Source organism: Sipha flava, unplaced genomic scaffold (assembly GCF_003268045.1).
Source record: "Sipha flava isolate LNK unplaced genomic scaffold, YSA_version1 257_pilon_pilon, whole genome shotgun sequence".
Lineage (NCBI taxonomy): Eukaryota > Metazoa > Arthropoda > Insecta > Hemiptera > Aphididae > Sipha > Sipha flava.
Genome location: NW_020272911.1, coordinates 159,587 through 180,151, shown reverse-complemented (window position 1 = coordinate 180,151; position 20,565 = coordinate 159,587). Strand labels below are relative to the sequence as shown.

At 40.8% G+C, this 20,565-nt stretch overlaps 1 protein-coding gene across 1 annotated transcript; it reads left to right on the top strand.

The window, feature by feature from the left end:
• The first annotated feature begins 6 nt into the window (after positions 1-6).
• LOC112684736 (putative mediator of RNA polymerase II transcription subunit 26) lies at positions 7-20,042 on the top strand. Its single transcript, XM_025556381.1, has 9 exons — positions 7-350; positions 6,987-7,112; positions 10,928-11,024; positions 11,110-11,262; positions 15,354-15,414; positions 15,568-15,666; positions 15,938-16,018; positions 16,091-18,687; positions 19,300-20,042. Exons 2-9 carry the CDS (start codon positions 7,001-7,003, stop codon positions 19,346-19,348), a joined length of 3,249 nt encoding a protein of 1,082 aa, XP_025412166.1. The 5' UTR covers positions 7-350; positions 6,987-7,000; the 3' UTR covers positions 19,349-20,042.
• The last annotated feature ends 523 nt before the right edge of the window (positions 20,043-20,565 follow it).

Below are 20,565 nucleotides of genomic sequence, written 5' to 3'. Positions count from 1 at the left end.
CCGCCGCCGCCGCCGCCGCCGCGTATTACCGTCGGTACGCATGCGCCCGGGTACGACGACCGCTATCGGAGTGTGCGTGCGTGTGCGTTCGTTCGTTCGCGTCTACCGCGCGCGTGTGTTCGTGCGCACTCGTGTTCGTTCGTCGCGTGCGTGCGTCTCGCTACGCGTATAGCTTTTCGCGCGGTGGAAAGTGCGAGCGCCACGTTGCCGCCGCTTCTACACGTTTGAGCTGCCCGGCAACGTTGCAATGTTGTCACGCCGCTGAACGTCGTCGCGCGTTTCAACAATAACAATATACCTTCGTCGCGGTATCGTTAATACCAAAACGCATTACACGCCGTTGATAAGAGGTAAAAAAAAAAAAAAATATATATTACTATGATTATTTTTATGTCGATAAGATTACTGTTATTGTTGTTACCATCTTGTGCTCTGATCTTCGTTTCGTATAGGTTTTGCGTTTGATTTTCGTGGGGCCACGAAACTTTAACGACACACACGATATGTGTACGACATGCGCTCGCGTTCACGAACACTGCACGCGTCGCTTCTTATCTATGGTACCACGTACACGGTCCGACCGGAATTCCGATCGACCGATTTATCTTCTCCCCACGTACCGGCGACGAATACACCCTCCGGAACGAGTCGTAGTATAGGGACGACGTACGGTTGTTTTTTTACCCCTTCTCGTTCTTATTCGTATAAATGTATATATATATGTGTGTGTGTGTGTAGACAATTGTAAAACCCTTTTTTTGGGGATTATTTCTTTGTGGCTAAACGACGACCGTCTATCCTTTTGAGTCGTTGTCGCTATCGATCGGTGTGCCGCCCGGTCGGCTGCGGCGAATACAAATACACGAAGAGAAAAAAAAAGGTCGTTTCACACTTGTTGCACTCGGTCCGGTCGCGAACGTCGTCGTAGCACCCGGTGTTCCCGGCGGCGCTGTGCGCAAGTTTGCCCGTGGGCCCCGCGATCAATAACGCGACGGCGGCTAATTTTCCCGACCGCGCGGGAAAACTCGTTGGCAACACTGCAGCTTTCATGCGGGGGTTGGTCGGTTCCAACGGACGGCGATGCCGCCGCCGCGGAGACCCAGCTTATAGGTTTAAAAGTTCGCGTCGCCGGTGCGTGAATAAACAGGTGTTTTTTCGGCTAACGTTTACCACGAGAATTGAATATTGTGTTCGTCGTATTATTACGTGTTGGGTGACGTATGGTTTCGTTACACGGAAAAGAAAAATATCATCGATGGTAATGGGGGGGGGTAGGAGAGCACATGGAGAAAATTCACCGGAGTAGTTCGCGGCAGCGGATAAATGTACTCGCGACCGGTTGCGAGGAAAAAAAAAACAAAAATAATGTAATAGTAAAAGAATAAAAAAAAAAAAAACCGAACGGTTCCATGGGAACGACCGCGCCGCCGTCATGGGTGTTGGTCACGGTGTACGTAATGCAATGCCACAGCGGTAGCCCATTCATCCTGATTGTGGAACGATGAACGTTATTAAAGAATTCAACAAACTTCCCTCCGCTGCGGCGTGAACTCGTCTACGTGCCGCCGACACGTCGGTCGGTTTTGTACTCGGTGCGCGTTGCAAGATTCGCGAACGGTGTTAGCATCAATTCACACACGCGTACGTACACGTAATGGTACTTGAACGTGCGTACATCGAAAAACGGAAGGAGGTTTAGAAAGAAACAACTCGTGAGATAATGTATTCCGCGACGTGCGATATCCCACGGACGACGTGCAACTTTTTGGTCGAATCGATAGCATCGCGCGTCGAATACACATTCGGGATACACCGAGCAGCTTGTGCACAATACGAACCGCGGTTTTTATCTATTGCCAACGACCGTGCGTGTGTACGGGTGTATAACCGCCAAAACCATTACCGCTCGCGAGGTTACGCGTAATGTGTGTGTGTGGACCCGGCGGTGGTGCGCGGCATACGTAATTACGGTCCTATTTGTAAGTTTAACGGACCAAGACGCGCGCGCGCGTTTCACACCGACTGCGCGTCCTCCGCGTACCGGCCGTGTGGTAGGCGCGAGGGGGCTGTCGGTTAATACAATAAGGCGGTTGGTATACATTAATAACGTAACGATTGTCGTGTACGACGCGCTGCACAGTCCGCGCGCGGTAGAAATGGTAAACAGGGATAGGTGCATATTTTCACGTGTGTAAAACGTTTCGGTGCGTTATTACGGTTTCGTTGCGGCTCCGGAGTCTGCGCGGATAACGGAAAACGCGGCTCTCGACGCTTGACCGGATTAAAAAAGAAAATGTAAAGAATACAATTTAAAACACAAGCTGCTAATCGTTATCGTCATCGGATTTTCTAGTGGCCTGCATTACTACTTTGTGACCGTCGAAAAAAAGAAAACACTCTAAGCCATTATAAGCGTAAACCCCCTGACTTTAATGCGCACCTATGCACGCACATGTTATGCGCGTTTTCAATAATTTTATTTTCAAAATATGGTAGCGATCAAAAGATAAAAGTGTATTTAAAACAATAAACAATCAATTTCAAAGTGTTTAAAATGTGTATCTATGCATTTTTTCATATTTCCTTTGCACGATTTTCGTATTTTCTTGCTAACAAAGACCAACTTCATGTGAATGTGTTATTGATAAAAGTATTTTGAATTTTTTCTTTTCAAATAACGTAATCGAAATAAGGAAAATTGCAATGTTAAGAATTTTGAGAGGTTCACCTTAATTTAGTCCGCAAGAACGTGCTTGTGCATTAAGTCCTGAAGCCTGATAACAAATATCGCACGTGGCGCTCACGTAGTGTGTCTTCGCGGCTCGAACGCGTTTACGTATTCCCTCCCACAATCCTTCTACCGTGCACACAGCGTAATCGTATTATCGTTCCCATGGGTTTCGAGTGTTTTGATTATGTATTGAAAATATGTACGTAATATAAAAAATAAAATGTATACGGTGTCATTGCAGTGGATCGAAGTACGGTCACGCGAGTTATGACGCGAGGAGGTACTTGCATGAAATCGTATTGCATGTGTACATCCGAGCATTTTTGTTTTGCTTCATTAATGTTTAATTCTATCTTCGTCAAATGTTTGTATTCGAAAATCCTACGAAACTTTGAACTCCTGTCCTACACGGTACATTCATGCGTAGACTTATCGAGTATGTTATATATACTACGATAAATACGTAGGTACTCTAAAAACAATCCCATCTGAGACTAATTGGCGGTATGTCTTTTTTGAAATCTTCTACTGTTCACCGTCGCTATATCGAGAAAATTTGAAGTATAAAATATTTAGTCTTTAAGCAGATGAATGATAAACCACATTTTATATTCTCGAAAATACTCTTATTCATCATACTGCAGGTACAAAAAAAATTTAAAAAAATACAAATTTTATAATTTCAGTATTAGCTTCAAAACAAGAAAATAAATAGTAATTGATAAATACCTATATCAAAAAAATATTTACCCAAATTTTGGATGGGTTAAAATCGATTATTTATTTATGGAATATCATTAATTAAGTTCCATTAATATTTTTGGGTGGTTTGATCTTAGTCCTTTTAGCCTATATTAGCTTCATCCATGTCGGCTAAGTTATCTCAAAAAATGAGTTTTGCTTGTTTTACGGTTTATAATTATTAATAAACATATTAACGTTAAAAAATTAATTCTCTGTTTAAACTAGTGACATATAATATATGACCTAAACAATACCTATTTGTTATATTCCTAAGGATTTTGTAAGATAGTGATGAGTATTGTTCTTAATAAATAACAGTGTTTCTGTAAATACGTGTTGGGGTTAGGTTACAATTTAGTTTTATAGGTTTAAAAAAATTAACAACGTCAGGGTAAGGTCATAATTTTTTTTAATATATAGGCAATGTGTATATACTCATGTAAGAATGTATTAAACGTTAAAATTGATCACTGCTACATTATGTGTTAAAATGCATGTCACCAAAAAATTTAGATCTATAGGTTTAAAAAAGCGGCAACATCGGGTAAGGACATCATTTATTATTGACACTATATCGATCCTTTTTTCAACAATATATGGAAACTATTACTCCTCTCCTGGAAAAATCATGATCGAACATTCAAAGTCCGAATTTATTATTATAATTACATTGGTCATTTTTTTTTCATTTTTTTTTAAAATATTTTCAAAATTTTCAAAATTGTATTTTCGTAATATATATAACAAAATATTTTGTTGGGTCTCGTGGTCCGCTGTGTGTATCGCGTGACGTGAATAAAATGCATAGATAACGTGCGTGGCGCCTACGAACTTTTATCGATTCCTCGAGCACTTGACTGACGCCGTGACTGCATTCTGCACATGACGACAACGGCGTGCGTTTAACGATGATTTATGTGCGGGCGGCGGGGGCGTTGGTGAATTTGAGTAAAGCCGACTTCTCGGTGGGCTATACCACCACCCCCTTCGATAATGCGATTAAATAAAAAGCTATAATATAATACTTTTACTTCGCTAGAGCGACCCCACGGCGCCGCAGTCGGCGGGGCGTTAATCTAATTTTGTGTTGTTTTCGTTGCTGGCTAGCGGTGCGAAGGAATTGGGGAAGGGGCGCGCTCGAAGGGTTTGGATTGTCTAAAGGTGTTTTCCCTCGGTCGAATGCAATAATAATAGTGTAAAAAAAAAAAAAGATAAATCTTTAATGGATCTTAAATACCACGTTACACTAATTGGTTCCGATTTAGTTTTGATATATATATATATATATATATATACAAAGATGTACACATAGCGTTTTATAGACTTCCTACTTGAAACCATACTTATCATAAACGTATCGTGTTGTTATTTTAATTCCCAATAGTATATTTTGAATGAAACACATTTCAAATTAAATTAACAATATATCTATTACTTAATCGTTATTATATTCATAAATGATTGTACCTTTATATATATTTAATAAAAATTACTCGAAGTAACTAAAAAAAAAGCTACTTTTTTTACTTAGCTTTACCCGACAACGAGGTTATCTGGTGTACTGCTCATTCGTCTACGTGTGGATGTGAAAAATGTTTTAAGTTAGTTAATACTAATTAATAATATAAACGGAAGTTAATACTGTAGAGGTAACTACAAAATACAAATTTTCACCATTACCCTTAAGAATATTCATGTAGAATGTGTGGTACAAAATATGTAACGTAACGTTTTTCGGGCTATTTTCCAATCATATTTTTTATCTATTTAAAGTTTTTTTTTAACTGACACGTTTATAGTGTAATTCAAAGATAGATTAAGAATTTATAAGACTAAATAAATCGTAAAATTGTTGTGAACACCATTGTCAGTTTGATAAACGAAAAGATTTTTAGGGTGAGTGGGCGGTGCAATGTGGCCTAAGCTAATATTCTGTTCATACGTGCCCGAGGTTGTAAAATTGTATAATAATGAGAATCGTCCAAGTTCTAAATGATATGTGTCAAGAACAATACAATTGCTTTCTTTCATTCGATGTTATATTGTATACCCCTTAAAAGACCAACCATTGATAGAGGGCGAAAACGCCCTCCCCGACCTGTGGTTTTTAAGAAAGCGTGGGGTGAATAATTCCACAAATTGAAAAGTTAAGAGGGAAGATGAGAAGACCTCATTACTCGTTCTTATTATATTTTTTTTTTTGAAAAGACTAACTAGAAAATAAAGATTCGCGTAGTAGAAAAAGAAACGTTACATTTTATTTTACCGTTCGTTATATCCAAGAAAACCACCGTTATTCGTGTTTATCATCGCTGAATATCGTTTAATCTTTTTAATGAAATGAATCACTGATCCCCCAGCGCGTTTGTCGCCCCTAGTCATTAGTTCATTTTCCTTGGATTTCGTGTGTACGTCTTTGTGTGTCTTATGCCAACACTGCACGATAAGTACAAAGAGCGCAGAAAATCCGACTATGAATTATATTCATAGTGGTTTGTGCCATCAAAGTGTTTGAGAAAGCACATTCACATTTAAAGGATCGATTGTATTATATTTTAATTGGGTGGGACCGACAAAAACTTATACTATATATATATATATATATATATATATATAGTTGGTATTATATATTTTAATTATAGATCTAATACATTAAGTATGTATTTATCGATAAGCTTATGTACGCATTATCTATATAAATATGAAAATAATTTATAGTATTTACATAGTAATAAAAAATTAACGTTGCGCAATGTGAAATATTACATGAACCATTATTTCTGTAAAAGATATCAAGTTCATCCGTATGATTTATGATCTATATAATATTCTAATAAATATTAATTGCCTTATAAATATATCGGTAAATATAAATAAAAATTAAAAATTAGTAAATGGGTAACGTTTGTAAATTAATATTATATATACTAATTAATAAAAAAAATTCTAGAAAAACTGTAGTCGCGCGACCTAATGATGAATTTTTTATTCGAAACTGGTCGTTACTTTACAAATATAATAATATTCCAGACTAAGCATTTATTTATTTATTTCTGTATAAAACTATTTGTTTGTTTATTTAAATTGAAAAATATACGTAACAATATAGTATCAACATGCTTTAATTTCTTTTAGCTAGTACATATCTTTAATTTAATAATTTAAAATTTCACGTTTATAATCTTAAACTGTGTACACATCGGTATTAGTTGGCCTAACCTGCCATGTTAAAACATTATAATTGAACATTTGTAAAAGAAGTTACTACTCGTTGTAAGATGTTTTGTGTCGTCACAACGAAGACTGATTACAGTCTGCTATCTCACAATAGGCCAGGGATAGAGCGTTCACATATTGTGTATTAAATAATGTTAAAAGTCATCAACATCATAATAGATTTTATGAATGTTGATTTTAGGAACTGTTAACAGTCACGAACGTGTCAAATTTGTTTAACAAAAATATATATTAGTTTTTTTTTTTAATTTTTTTTTTTATTCCTCCCTTACAGAGCCATTGACAGCCATGAACGAAACAAATAGGATACTGTTGAAAAGCCTGAACCCGCATTTATTATGCGTCCTGTGCGCCGGCTACTACGTCGACCCTACAACAATCGTCGAGTGCCTTCACTCGTGTAAGTATACATATCTTATTTATTCATTATCGCGTTCATTACACCAACACCGTGTGGGTTTATAACTCGTTGTGAACGGCTCTCGCGACACGTATTACGATTTGAGTCGTGTATGGGTATTAGGGGAAGAAAAAATATGCGTTTGATCGACATTACAAAAAGGTTACCGGATTTACGCGCGTACGCATTTGTTCGTACGGTTTATTACTTAACGTTTTTTTTTTACGAGATATTTTTCTGCGTACGCACGATGCTATAGCTGCTCAGTCACTAATTGCCGACGATTAGAGCGAGAGCGTCCTCGACATTGTGTACGTGAGAAACACGTAAAGTAAAATAATGGGTCGAATGCAAACGCAGTGCTCGCGATTTCGTTTCCGAATCGGGTTTGTCGGTATTTTTTTTTTTTTTTACGCGTTCGCGTATAGATCTTTTTATTTATCGTGATCGATGTGCGGAAAAAAAACGATGTTTGTTTAACAGTAGCGGCGTGCTATTGAAAAGTTCAAGGTACACGTTTATAATACACTGTTTATGTTGCGATTCACACATTGACGGGGTCCTCTAATGAACACACAGTGTGTTTAAAAAGCCTTCTTGTTGTTTGCACACACCATTGTCCGTAAGGTTACCGTAATCCGTAAGGTTCTTGATTTAACACCGTAGTACAAAACAATAAACCGTCTTATATTATGTAATATTATTTAGGGACGGTCAACCGTATTTCTTAACGGTTATTAATTTTTATACGCTAATACAAACTCACGGCTCTCTTACCAGATCCTCATAATTTGCAATGATTGTTTTACACACCGCCGAGTTTGGTTATTTTCTTACTCTGTTATGACTTATATATAAGTTTATAAGTTTCGTTTGTATCTACATCACGACGAATAAGGCCAAAACCGTTCAATGTCTGAATTAATTTCTTTGTAATTATTGCGCGACGTATTCGCCGGGAAACTTATTGTTTTAAATTTCAAATAAACAGTACACTTACATGTGATCCGAAACGATTCGTTGGTGGTATGCCTAAAAATATGAACGTTTTTTTTTTCTTCAGAAATAGTTTACAAGCATTTTACAATTTGCTGTACCTATATTAATAATTGTTATACGTATCCACACGGACACGCGGTCGAACACGACGAACGGCATAGTTGTCTTCTTTATTTTAAGTGTAATGTTCGTAAACGCTCAGCAGTTTTTTGTGCTACGTAATCTACGGAAAAAATAAACGCTCGCGGTAATAATAACAACGAAGTTTCATTAAGTCCACCGTGGCGGTGTCGGTCGCAACTCGCAGGTTAGGTTGCGGACAGAGTACTCAGTGCTGCTAATGAATAACGATCATTGTGTTTTGTTTTGTACAACAGATGAAAAAATATAAGGAAGATGATATTTTGGAATCGGTTGCCGTTTCAATTGATTGTGCCCTGCCAAGGTCGTTTTCCCACGGTCCATTGATCTCCCGATCGTTCCACCGCTGTTAATTATTATTCCTCCGGTACGAGATCGTGTTTTTTTTCCAACGGATTACATTCGCAAACTTTTCGCTCGAACACAGTTCGAATCAACGGTTTTCTCCGTCCGTCCGAAAATAACTATGCTTTCTTTTCGCTCAACGTTCCGAATGGAACGCACTGACTTGTATACCGTCGTCCAACCGGTCCTATTCACAATAGCTCACATGACAAATCGTCGTTGGCGTTACTGCTGCTACGGTAGAAATGTCGTTTCATGGCGCTGACAAAATTATTGTCGTCACGTTTTCTTACCCAAGTCGTTTGCAGTAATCATCCTGCAAACACTGGTTTGGTCTTTGAATATTGACCCATCGATGTATTTCTTTGTTCGCAACACATGCGCGCGGTAATTGATACTTGGGGTACATCGTCGGTTCGGTACACGGTGATATTGAGACGGCATTCGACACAATCGTATCCGAGACGCTGTTAAATCGTTATCGGAAACCAAAGGAGAGTGTGCGGTCGTTCCTAATTGTATACATGCAGGTCCGAACTTCAACCTATGCAGATTAGGTAGTTGCCCAGAGGTCCGCACCTTTCCTAGGCCAAACACAAAAAAAAAATTTCTCACAAAATGGATCAACACGGGGATACATTTCGTGTTGTACTTCGAGTCAGAAATAATACAAGCCGTAGACTAAAGTGAAGTCATACGTTCTTTTGCAGCGAAAAAATTCATCGTGTAACAGTTCAAAAATTATGTAAATAGTATCGTTAAAATTATCAATATTTTTCATAAATATGTTTATTTATATTTAACACGTATGTTTTATAGTTATGATATAATTTGTTGTTAAATTACGTCGAATACATAAAAATTAAAAGCAATGTTATTAATACATATATATATAAAAGGGCCCTTTTTTAGTAGCTGCCTTGGGACGCCGAGACCCTTAAGTTCGGTCCTGTATACGCGGAACGTGCAGGGGTGCAATGACAATACGCGTTATCGGTGTGCCGGTAATTTCTGTGCGCATTTCCACGTTTCGTTATCTCGTCAATATGCGCACGAAGAGCTGTGTGCAACACAATATCATCACGATCCACCATATTGCCGTGTACGCGTGCAGGGATACGATTTGTCCGTTGGATCGTGTTCAACGGATGATAGATCCTTTGTCGATCACTGCCGTATGAAACAGTCGAAGCCACCGCCGCCGCAGTAGTAGTGCCTACTATTATTTCGTCTTCGCGTGCGTATCGAAAAGCATTGTAATCGTGTTCCGTCTTGATCAGCCGATTGCGAACCGTAAACAGCGCATTTCCAGGTCCATATGGTTACACTTCCACTTACACGTACACTACGCGTTATGCTCAACGGAATAACAATCAGTTATTATTAGTATATACATATGATATTTGCTTGTATTATAATGATACACACGTATTATCCAATGTATTTTCGAAGCTCGTGACGGAACGATGGCCGCGTGTAGTATGACCACAATACGGTCGTCACACGATCCGCCGCGAATGCGTGACGATTACGAATACTTCGATGTGTGCAATACGTGCACCATTGTGATTTGCTTCTCGGCGTAATCATATCTCGCGTCGCGTACCCTAACCGAAATCCTAGACGATCGCGTCCGCATTCGTACGATGTTGTTTTCGCTTTTACGTAAAAGCCGTCCCGATGTAATTCGATAACCGTTACGAATGCGCAGCGATGTCGCGTTAGATCTACACCGCTGTATGCGTATTTTAATTTTTCACGTAAAATGTATCCTCGACATTGAATGCGACGTTTCGCCTTCAGCGTTCGCGTCCGACGATTGATTATTTTAAAAACTTAATCGTGTACCGTAAGTCTCCCCCGGTGTTACGAGTCCTTGTACGATTTCGATTCGAAAAAGACATGGCCTGCGCTATGGAGCAGTAGCGTGACGATATTGGTTGAATTCGAAATTCCGACGACAACGCGTGTAATATTTAGATTAGGCTCGAGACGTGACGGAACACTGATCGGTCGGGTAACGAGACGTTGCTGTAGGTTTTATTTCTTTATCGCGTACGACGACGATATTACCGTCGCGAGAGCGTACGCGCGAGCCGGTTTCCAGCGGTACCTTTTAAGGATAATTGCACACGCACGCGCACTCTGAGGAGGCAACATAATACTATATTGAACAGTCGGCTCACGATATGATTAACAACGCCTTACCGCGCCAGTAGTACATTTTCGAACGTATACAAATATTATTATTATTATTGATATAGCAGTTATTGTTTTATATATATATATATATATATATATATATTTATGTTGAAATTGTTTATGTTTAGTTTGCCGGTCTTGCATTGTCAAATACTTGGAGACGAGCCGGTTTTGCCCTATATGTGACGTGCAGCTACACAAGACCAAGCCGCTGTTGAGCATAAGGTAAGCGTCCGTTTACGGTTTCACCGCGTGTGTGTTCATTACATTACGATGTGTATTGCAATAACAACGCGATTGACGTTTGCAGACGGGACAAGATATTGGAAAGGCTGGTGTACAAGATAGTGCCCGGGCTGTACGCCAAGGAAATGGACCGTAGGGCTTTGCCCCTAAAAGAATTGTATTTGTCGCCCGACGACCTCGTCAGTGTCGTGTTGCAGTATCACGTCGAAGACGCCGGGTAAATATTATTCGTTTACACTCATATTGTTTTATACGACATTTCAATGACCGAGAAACCCCTGAAAAACGTAATGACGTTGATTTAAATTTAAGCGTGTGTGTGTGTGTGTGTATTATGTATTCAAACCGTAAACTGGTCGTTCGTAGAACTTCTATATTGAAAATACAATATACACGAAGTATGCGTACACCGCGTATTATCTAATAAGTCGTTGTGCCGGTCTGAATCCAATAACCGAATGAATAATGAATGAGAATCGCCTAAAGAAACGACTGGGGTCGTTCTGATAATTTGACGTCCGTTATAAACAATAAATAAAAAAAATGCAGCTCGTGACATTTGTTGCTCTAACGGGTGATTGCTGTGAAAAATAACGATTACCGCCTCCCACACGCGTGCGTCTGTTATTGGAAGACTTTCACCGCTACGCGGTTTTTTGGTACAGTTATTAAATTATACCATGCATTAGTCTGGTACGCATCTGGATGTGACTATAGATCATCACAAATGGTTTTTGTATTGATTTAGCTTCTGGTTATGTTCTTTGTACACTATTAACGTAAACAATATATTTCTTATAGCCTAGACAAAAATCAATGTGTGTTACATATTTTTCAAATACATTTGACTATGGATAGATACATTTATTTAGATATATTGTCTGTGTTAAGAGTATACTATTTAAAGAGCAAATATCCTTATAAAACGACCATTTATGTTTTGATATTCCTTAGTGTCTGGACTAAAATCGCAGCAATTACGAATGATACGTACGATAGCCTATAACGTTCCGACAATAAAATGCAAGAATAATGTAACTATTGATTGTTGGTAAATTATTGTTTCTAGTAAACACTAGTTGTTAGGTAGGTCTGTTATAAGATAATATATATATATTTTTATAATACTATTATATACTATTTAAAAACGTATGACGATATAACGTATAACGTGTGACGATATTCAAAGCCTCTTTTGTCCGGTAGTCCCCATTGATTTGTGTCGTAAAAATTGAATAGATTATGTTTTTTTTTTGAGAGTAATTCATTTTTGGATCGTTGCAGAGTGGAGTGAAACGTTTTCGTCGTTTGGTTTTCTTATATGCAACTGTGCTATCGTATCTATCGGACTATAAGAGTAATTGAAATGGAAAAAATGGGACATTTCAATGCGGAATTGATAATCATAATAATAGTAGCACGATGGGTGTTGCTAACGCAAAATTAATTAGCGTTGATTAAACGTACTTTGGTACCGACGTGGCCGTTTCTGTAACGGACTCCCGAAAGGAATGAAAAGAAAGGAAAATGATCGGGAAAAAACTTTTGGGAAGGGTCGTTTATTGTGTTCGTTCGTGCTGTGACCGCACTGTGGGCCGCAACGTAGGAAGCATTGCAAGGGGGAGGGAGAGGGAGCGTGGAAAAAAAATATACAAACCCACGTGTACTGATAAACGGAGCGTGTCACGAGTGAATCGGTGCTCACCACAAACCTTGCACACATACACGTACGTAATATGTATATACAAACATAATTTACAACAATAAACGATTTTCTCGGGCCGGTCGGGGGTCAAGTGGCGCGTGACTTGTATAGGGATGTTTATGTTTTTCCAGTCGGTACAATAGCAAGGGTGTCCATAATTTCCGTCGATATTTCAATTTGTGCGTATGCGCTCCGACCGAACATCCACGACTTCGGTCTCTTATTAGTACGTATAGAGTTGTATAGGGAATCCTATTGATTAAGGGATGCGGTGTAGACGGCTATCGTTGTTATATCTATAATATAGAGAATGAATAAAATAAAAATGTATCGTCAACGTTTATTCGCTTTTAAGACTGTATAGACGTTACGGTTCACAGAAGCCTGCCCGCAATATTACTGTTAATGTTAGTTTTAGTTAAACAGTGTTTTTTCGGATCGTCTAGATACGGTTTTTGGCCGTATGCGTGAGTTGGTTTAAGACTAAAGTTATCAGGTCGGTTTCGTGTCGATATAATTGTACGCTTTCGGTACATCGTGAGCACTAGATTGTTCATGTAGGCATACGACTGATGCATTGCGAAATAGAGTTTTTAATTTTAGGTGTATGCGATTGTTTTTACAATAAAGACACGTGTTACCACCCACGATTTTCCGTCGATTTTTAAAAATCGGTCGTACACTGACAGGTACTACAGTTGTATTAAAACGTGAAAGTCCGTAAATACACGTCACACGTCCGAATGTACATTATGTTGTATACTAGGGCTTTCTGAGGTGAACTAGATGCGTCGTTCGTTTTTTTAATGTCACTGCCCTGCTGGTTGATCGTAACGATTGTCACGCTCCGGCTACGTTTTTCCATTGAAGTCGCGCAGCTGCGGGCACGTGCACGGCGCGGCGCGTTGAGATCGTCGTGGTACACAACCGCGTCCGACGGTAGCTCATGGGTAATTGTTGACGTGTTGTTCAAGTGTTTGCTGACCACGGGAACCAATGCACCGGAGAACGCGTTCAGTGCGTTTTGGCGACGTATCAGAGATTGTTTCAATCAACGCGTGGTCCGTCGTTGTTTAGTGGTGCAAATAGAACGCGATACGTTTTGACGGTTAGCCAGATTAGAACGCTGAAATAACTGACCCATTACCGAACGCTTCGTTTTACGGTCTGTTACTTTTTGATTTTCGTCTTAACACTATATATGCATCGGACGTAAATGTAAACATAATTTTTTGATATTTTAATTGTAAATCTTACTAAACGCTCGTGAAACGGTAAATGCACACGTATATCGTAATTCATACGCATATATTACGCGCGAATAAAAAAATCGAAAGCTTTTTTTTTTTTCTCGTTGAAAGTTTATATTTTTTTTCTCTCTCGCGGCAGTTATCGAGAACGCGACCACTGCTGCGGTGAACGACTACGCATCCGCACGAATATAATTTTTAATCCTGACAATCGGGTCTTGGTACATTTTGATCGCGAAACGTAGAGGTGCGGTGGCGGTGTTCCACTGATACGGACGTATGCGCGTTTGATTAAAAATCGTCCAACCCTCGGGGAGCCGTTTTTAAACTCGGGACGCGTCGCGCCCCTCTAACGACGACGGTGTCAGCGATTTATGTGCCGAGGGGTTATCGCACATGTATAATATGTGCGTGCCAAGGAAAAAAAAACCTAGTATAAATATTCGGGACAAAACATATTGGGTTTATGTTATTAAACAAATATGTATTCATTACGAGTGGGTCGCGCGCTGTGTCCGATGTTTTTTTTTTCGGTGTGATGATAAACGCGCGTTATTTATCGACCGCGGAACAGTAGTCCGGTTTATTATATGACCCGAGGGGCAGAGTTTGATTAATATCTACGGATTCGGCGCGCGTATATTTATCCGTGTATACGCGCGATTATTGACCGTCGCGCACGGCATTTATTCATCTTGTGATGTGCAATTACGTGTCGATTGTGTGTTGCTTCGTCGGCTGCGCGGCAGTCCGTCCAGTCCGAATCGTTGCGGGACCTAAACGATGTTTTAAATGTAAGAAATACCAAGACCCGAGGTATTGGGTGTGTACCCAACCTGCGCGTTACGCCACTTCTGAATGTTGTGTGTTATGTATTGTTTTCCTTTTGTCGGACCGGTCCGATGGGCGAACAGCAAATCACAGTAATTTATACGCAGCAGCGTGTCACGCCTCGTCGAATTACCGGTGTGTTAGTTTTCTTTGCTCACCGTTTGGCTCTAAATGATAGACAAAGTGTTAACACAGGATTAGCGGTTGGTAAACACGATGGTATTGTTGTTTTTTATGCTTCCGACGAAACGAGTTTGGCAGTGCGTAAAAAAACGGGAAATGCAATAAAACCCACCGCGGTCTTGGGTAGTCGACTGAATTCTTCAACCCTAGTCTGGTTATTGATAAGCTCCCGTGTACTTTCACTCGTAGTATATATATAGTAGACCTCCTAAACCCCTGGGGATAAATGACTAGTCGTTTGTAACATCAGAATTACAGGTTTCATCCCTCGACACGTCGTGTATTCTCAAGACTAAAAGCAAATCTATTTTCATTTTTTATCTCATTTTTTTATTACAGGCCGAAGGCTCTGGTGGACGGCGAAGAGGAAAACCACGATGCGCCGAACCAAGATTTAAAGGTGAATAAATTGAGTTTTAACATACTGCCAATTCCATTATTTATGGAGTGTGATTTATGTTTTTTTTTTTTTTTTTAAAAAAATATTGTGTTATCTTTTCTTTATTATTATTTTAAGAGTTTTTGTTGAATACATTTTGTTTCTGTTTGATAGATCTCACACCGAAAATTTCTTAAATGCCCGGCCGCCGTTACTGTGGAACTTCTGAAAAAGTTTATCGTACTGAAATATTTTCTAACTGATCAACACCAGGTAACGATTTCTTAAACCTTTTTAGGATTAATATTTGATAATAGTTTTACAAATAACATTTAATATTGATTTGATACAATTTAGTACTATACATATTTTATTTATGGGTAATATTTACGTTGTTAAATCATTTTTCGTGGTTTATAAATTGCCATGATCTAAAGTATGATTGATATTGACTGGTGTTAAGATATTAATATATTCTTTAGTTTGAACTTCGTTTTAATTTTATTTCGGAAAAAAAATTAATTTTATATTTATTATATTACAGGTGGAAATCATTCATTCAACAGAATATTTACCCGATCATTTGTCATTAATAGATATCGCTTACTGCTTCGAATGGAAACAGGTAATACTCTTGTACTATTACAGCCTATAATTGTGTTAGTCGATTCTATAGTTTCCTATTTTTATTTTTCAGACCTCACCATTGGAACTATTTTTCCAAATCCTAGAAAAATCTACTATTGCTGTTCCAGTAGAGGAAAAGGTAGAATTAGCAGAGGACGTAGATGTAGATGAAGATTGTCATAGTGTAGCGTCTTCTTCTTTACCATTCATGTCGTCCAAAAGCATTTCCGATTGCGACGATGCTTCGAATACGAGCTTAGATTCAAAACCTTTGATGGAAAGACTGGAATCGGAAAGAAAGGCTTCTCAAAAGCGGAAGAGGAACCGTGTGATTTCAGATGACGAACCAGAACCGAAAAAAAGTTTATTCGATAGTCTTTTACAAAGTACAACGAATAGTAACGGTAACGAAGATAAGGATTTCCAGGAGTCCGATGAAGACTTTTCCAAATACGAACAGGATATCGAAGAGATCATCGAGGAAGACGACGACGACGATATCGGTCGCCTAAGGATATCGTCAAACATGTCCGAAGACGAAGTGAACAACGACGAAACGACTAGCCAGATGTTCGTCATCGACGAAGCCATCGAAGAAGCTGCAGAAGAAGAAGAAGAAGAAGAAGAAAAATACGAGAAGGTGATCAAGGAGAAACACTGGAAGTCGGAAGGACGGAACAAAAGAAAGAACAAGAAAGCCAAACACCACCATCATCACAAGCGGAGTAGGATCTCGCAGTCACCTCCGCAGACGGCGACCATCGTTCACTCTCCCGACAGGGATATAATGAAGCTCAAGGTGAAACTGAACACGTTGCCGGGATATCGGCACAAGGACGATAAACACCACAGACACGGTGCGAAACACTGCAACGGCGGTAGCACATCCTCGGCTTCGTCGGTGATGTCGTCGCCGAGCAGGTCGTCGTACAAAGAAGACGACTCCGTGCTGTCGGAACAGTCTTGCGACAGCATTATCGCGCCGAAGAAATCCAGAGAAGAGACCAAAACGCAGGCGGAAGTACAACAGCCGGCCGTCGATGCGTGCAAGTCCCAGGCGCCCGCTACGTTGCTGTCGCCGCAGACCGTAGCCGACCCTCCTAGGTCCGAGAAGTCGTCGTCCAAGGACACCGTTGCACAGCCACCGATCCGAGTCGCGCGGCCCAAATCAAAACCGGCCGTCGAACAGCAGCAGTCAAACGTCGGCGCGGAGTCACAGCAACATCAGCAGCAGCAGCAGCAGCAGCAACAGCAACAGCAACAGCAACAGCAGCAGCAGCAGCAACAGCAACAGCAGCAACAGCAACAGCAGCAACAGCAACAGCAGCAGCAGCAACAGCAACAACAACAGCAGCAACAGCAAAAGATGATCATTATGCCCCCGTCGTCGATCACGGTCAGTATAATAACGGCCGAGGAGAAGATGAAGATGGAAAAGGACAAAACGCTCATGCTGACGGGCAATCGGGACTTCGAAAACAAACGGCCGTCGCTGGAGATCGTCCGCGTTAACGGGCCGCCCACCTCTCCACCAGCGGCCGCCGTAGCGGCAGACGTGCCGAAGGCCAGTGCCAAGTCCAAAGAACAGCAATACGAGGAGCGTCCGCGGTCCCCCGGCAGCAGGCCCAAAACCAAGAAACCTGTGCCCGCGGTCATTCCCATCAAGTCGGCCAGTAAACCGTCGATAACGATCATACCACAGAACAGAAGTCCCACCGGTAACAACAATAACAACCATACGAACAACAACAACAACAACAACAATAACAATATCGGGACGAAGCACGACGAGCCGAAGAAGTCTAGCGTGACGATATCGCTAGAAAACGGGTCGCCGCAGAACGACTCGGCATTGGACCTGTCGGGCAAATCGTCCAGAAAGGATTGCGGCGGTGGGCCGCAGCATTACTCATCCTCGACAGTCGGTAACAACAACAACAACAACAGCAACCACAACAAGTTGTCACACGCCAACGGTGGTGGTCAGTACGAACCGTCGGCGGTCATGCGGAACCTGATGACACTGTCCGACACCGCGGTGCACATCAGGAACATGCAGATGTCGTCGTCACTGTCCTGCAAGGAACAAGAGCCGAAAAAACGGTTCGGCGGCGGTGGCGTGCACCACGCCGGCATCAACGCGAGCAGCACCGCCGGCGGTAACGGGTCGTGTTCGCCGAAGCGGCACGGCGGTGGGACCGTGCCGTTGCGGATACCGGTGCCACCGACCTCCGGGACGTTCTCGTGCAAGTCTTCCGCTTCTCCGGCCACCGGCCCGCTGAACAACAAACCCACACAGGCCAAGGTCTCGTCCCGCGGCCCCTCCGCGGCAGACGCCTGCAAGCCCAAGCACGGGCCGCCCAACCAGGGCGTTCGGCACATCCCCAACCCTTCGGTGCTACTGTTCCGGCACCACCAGCAGCAGCTGGCCCAATACGCGGCATCGGTGGCCGCGAGCACCGCGGCGGCCAACAACTGCAGCAGCAACAGCAGCATCAAAAACAGGACGAGCGCGACCACGCCAGCCCCGGCCGCCACGTCCAGGATGCCCTCGCAGCACCAGATGCCGGCCGCCATACCGCTTCACGCGATCCGTAAGATGGAGAACATGAAGAACATCGAAAAAGTCGCCGCCGGGCTGTCGGTCAAGGCCAACGCGCTTTACAAGTAACGATCATTATATTGTTATTGTTATCAATATTTCTCATTCGAAAAAGGCATCGGTATTTGCGTTTTCACCCCCATACCCAACGAATATACCGTACGAAAACCGAAACTCTCGTTCCACTGCAAACCTTCCCCCCACACACTCATCCGGTTGTCCTTTTTCCGTTATCGAACCGAACATCGTAACGCGTTTCTGTTTGCGATCGCGGGCGCGACCGTTTCCCCAATCGGCCGACCCGCGTTTCCACGCGTTTTATCCTTACGAACCGTACACATTTTTTTCCCATTTTTCGCGTCCGCTTGTTCGCGCGAGATCCAACGTCAATCCCGGTGAAAAACGACGACGATTTCGTTGACGTTCGGATTAATTTTTCCGGTGGAATATAATTCAGGAACCGTTACCGTGGTTCGTACGGAGGATACGACGTATTGTTCCGATTGTTCGTGCGTTTAACACTTGCGGATAATTGTCGGTTTCTGTTTTCCTCTCACTCTCCCTCCCCCTCCGATTAAAAATCGATAATATTTATTCGTCGTGTGTAAAGATGCCTTTGAAGTCCCCCCCCTCCACCCGTATACGATTATATTTCAATGGTGTGTAATATTTAACAGGCAAAATTTCATGGAAAATGGACGCGCACGCTTAGAGCTTCCGAGTTGAAGTAGTACAAACGTTCGGAGCAGTTCCACCTACCTGTAGCGAACGATTAGTTTTATTTGATTATATTTTATTTTATTAGATTTTTATTACTGTTTCGTTTTTATTTTCTGTCATTATTGTAAATATAATATTCACTCGTTCGAGTTGTATACAAAAAAAAAAAAAAATAATATATTGTTTATCTTTTGTGTCGGTATGGACCGATAACGAGCCGGGCAAATTGCAATATTCAATATACTTTATTATAATATTTATATTTATCCATTATTATTTTTAATATTTGAACGCGTAGAATGTATCCTATTGTAATTGTTAGTAAAACGGTACAAAGTTTTAAACATTTCACTGATAGATAAGACGTAGTATATATGACCTTTTCGGATAACGTATAATAATCGTTGTTGAATATTTTTTCGACGACGTTTTATAAGTTTTATCGTTTTAAACAAACCGTTAGACTTGGACTGAACGTAACAGATATTTATTAACAAATGTTGTTATCTACATATACAAAAGTAAAGAATACGTTTTAACGTCGTCCGTCGTATATTCCTGTATTGTTTCGTTCGTAGATACTGTATATTGCGGTTTAACGCATCGGATGGGTTTGATTGCGATTCTTTTAAAAAATATTTCAGTCGTCTAATACCACTACTACTACTACTATTATTATTATTATTATTATTATTATTATTATCATAATAAAAATTATAATTAGAAAAATTATCGAAGATAATACACATATTAAATAGGTAATATTATTTTTAAGCTGTAGCCGTGTTTTTTCAATAGTTATAACGATTATATGTATATATACATATAATTTTTTTTTTTAATTTATTTTTAACATTAAGTCGTTGTGTTGTAAATAATATTCAATAAACAATAGATTTTTTTTTCTTTGTTACACGTTGCGTTTTGAATCCATCCACGTGTGCCCTTACTCTCGTCCTATCCCACGTTTCCGCCTGTTCCGATCGTTCGCCAGCGACGATTATCACACAAACATGGTAATACGTTGTCGACGCCGGTCGAAATGTGTACGGTAAGTAAAGTGCCGGAGCCCACGGTGAAGTTTGCCCTTTGGACCGGAAACACGCCGGTCCTACGATTTGCACGCGGAATTCCAATGCGAGTGTGACGCGTGCAATCGGCGAGACTGGGGACAACTACACGGAAACGATGATCGGTACGGGTGCAGACGTGTACGAACAAAC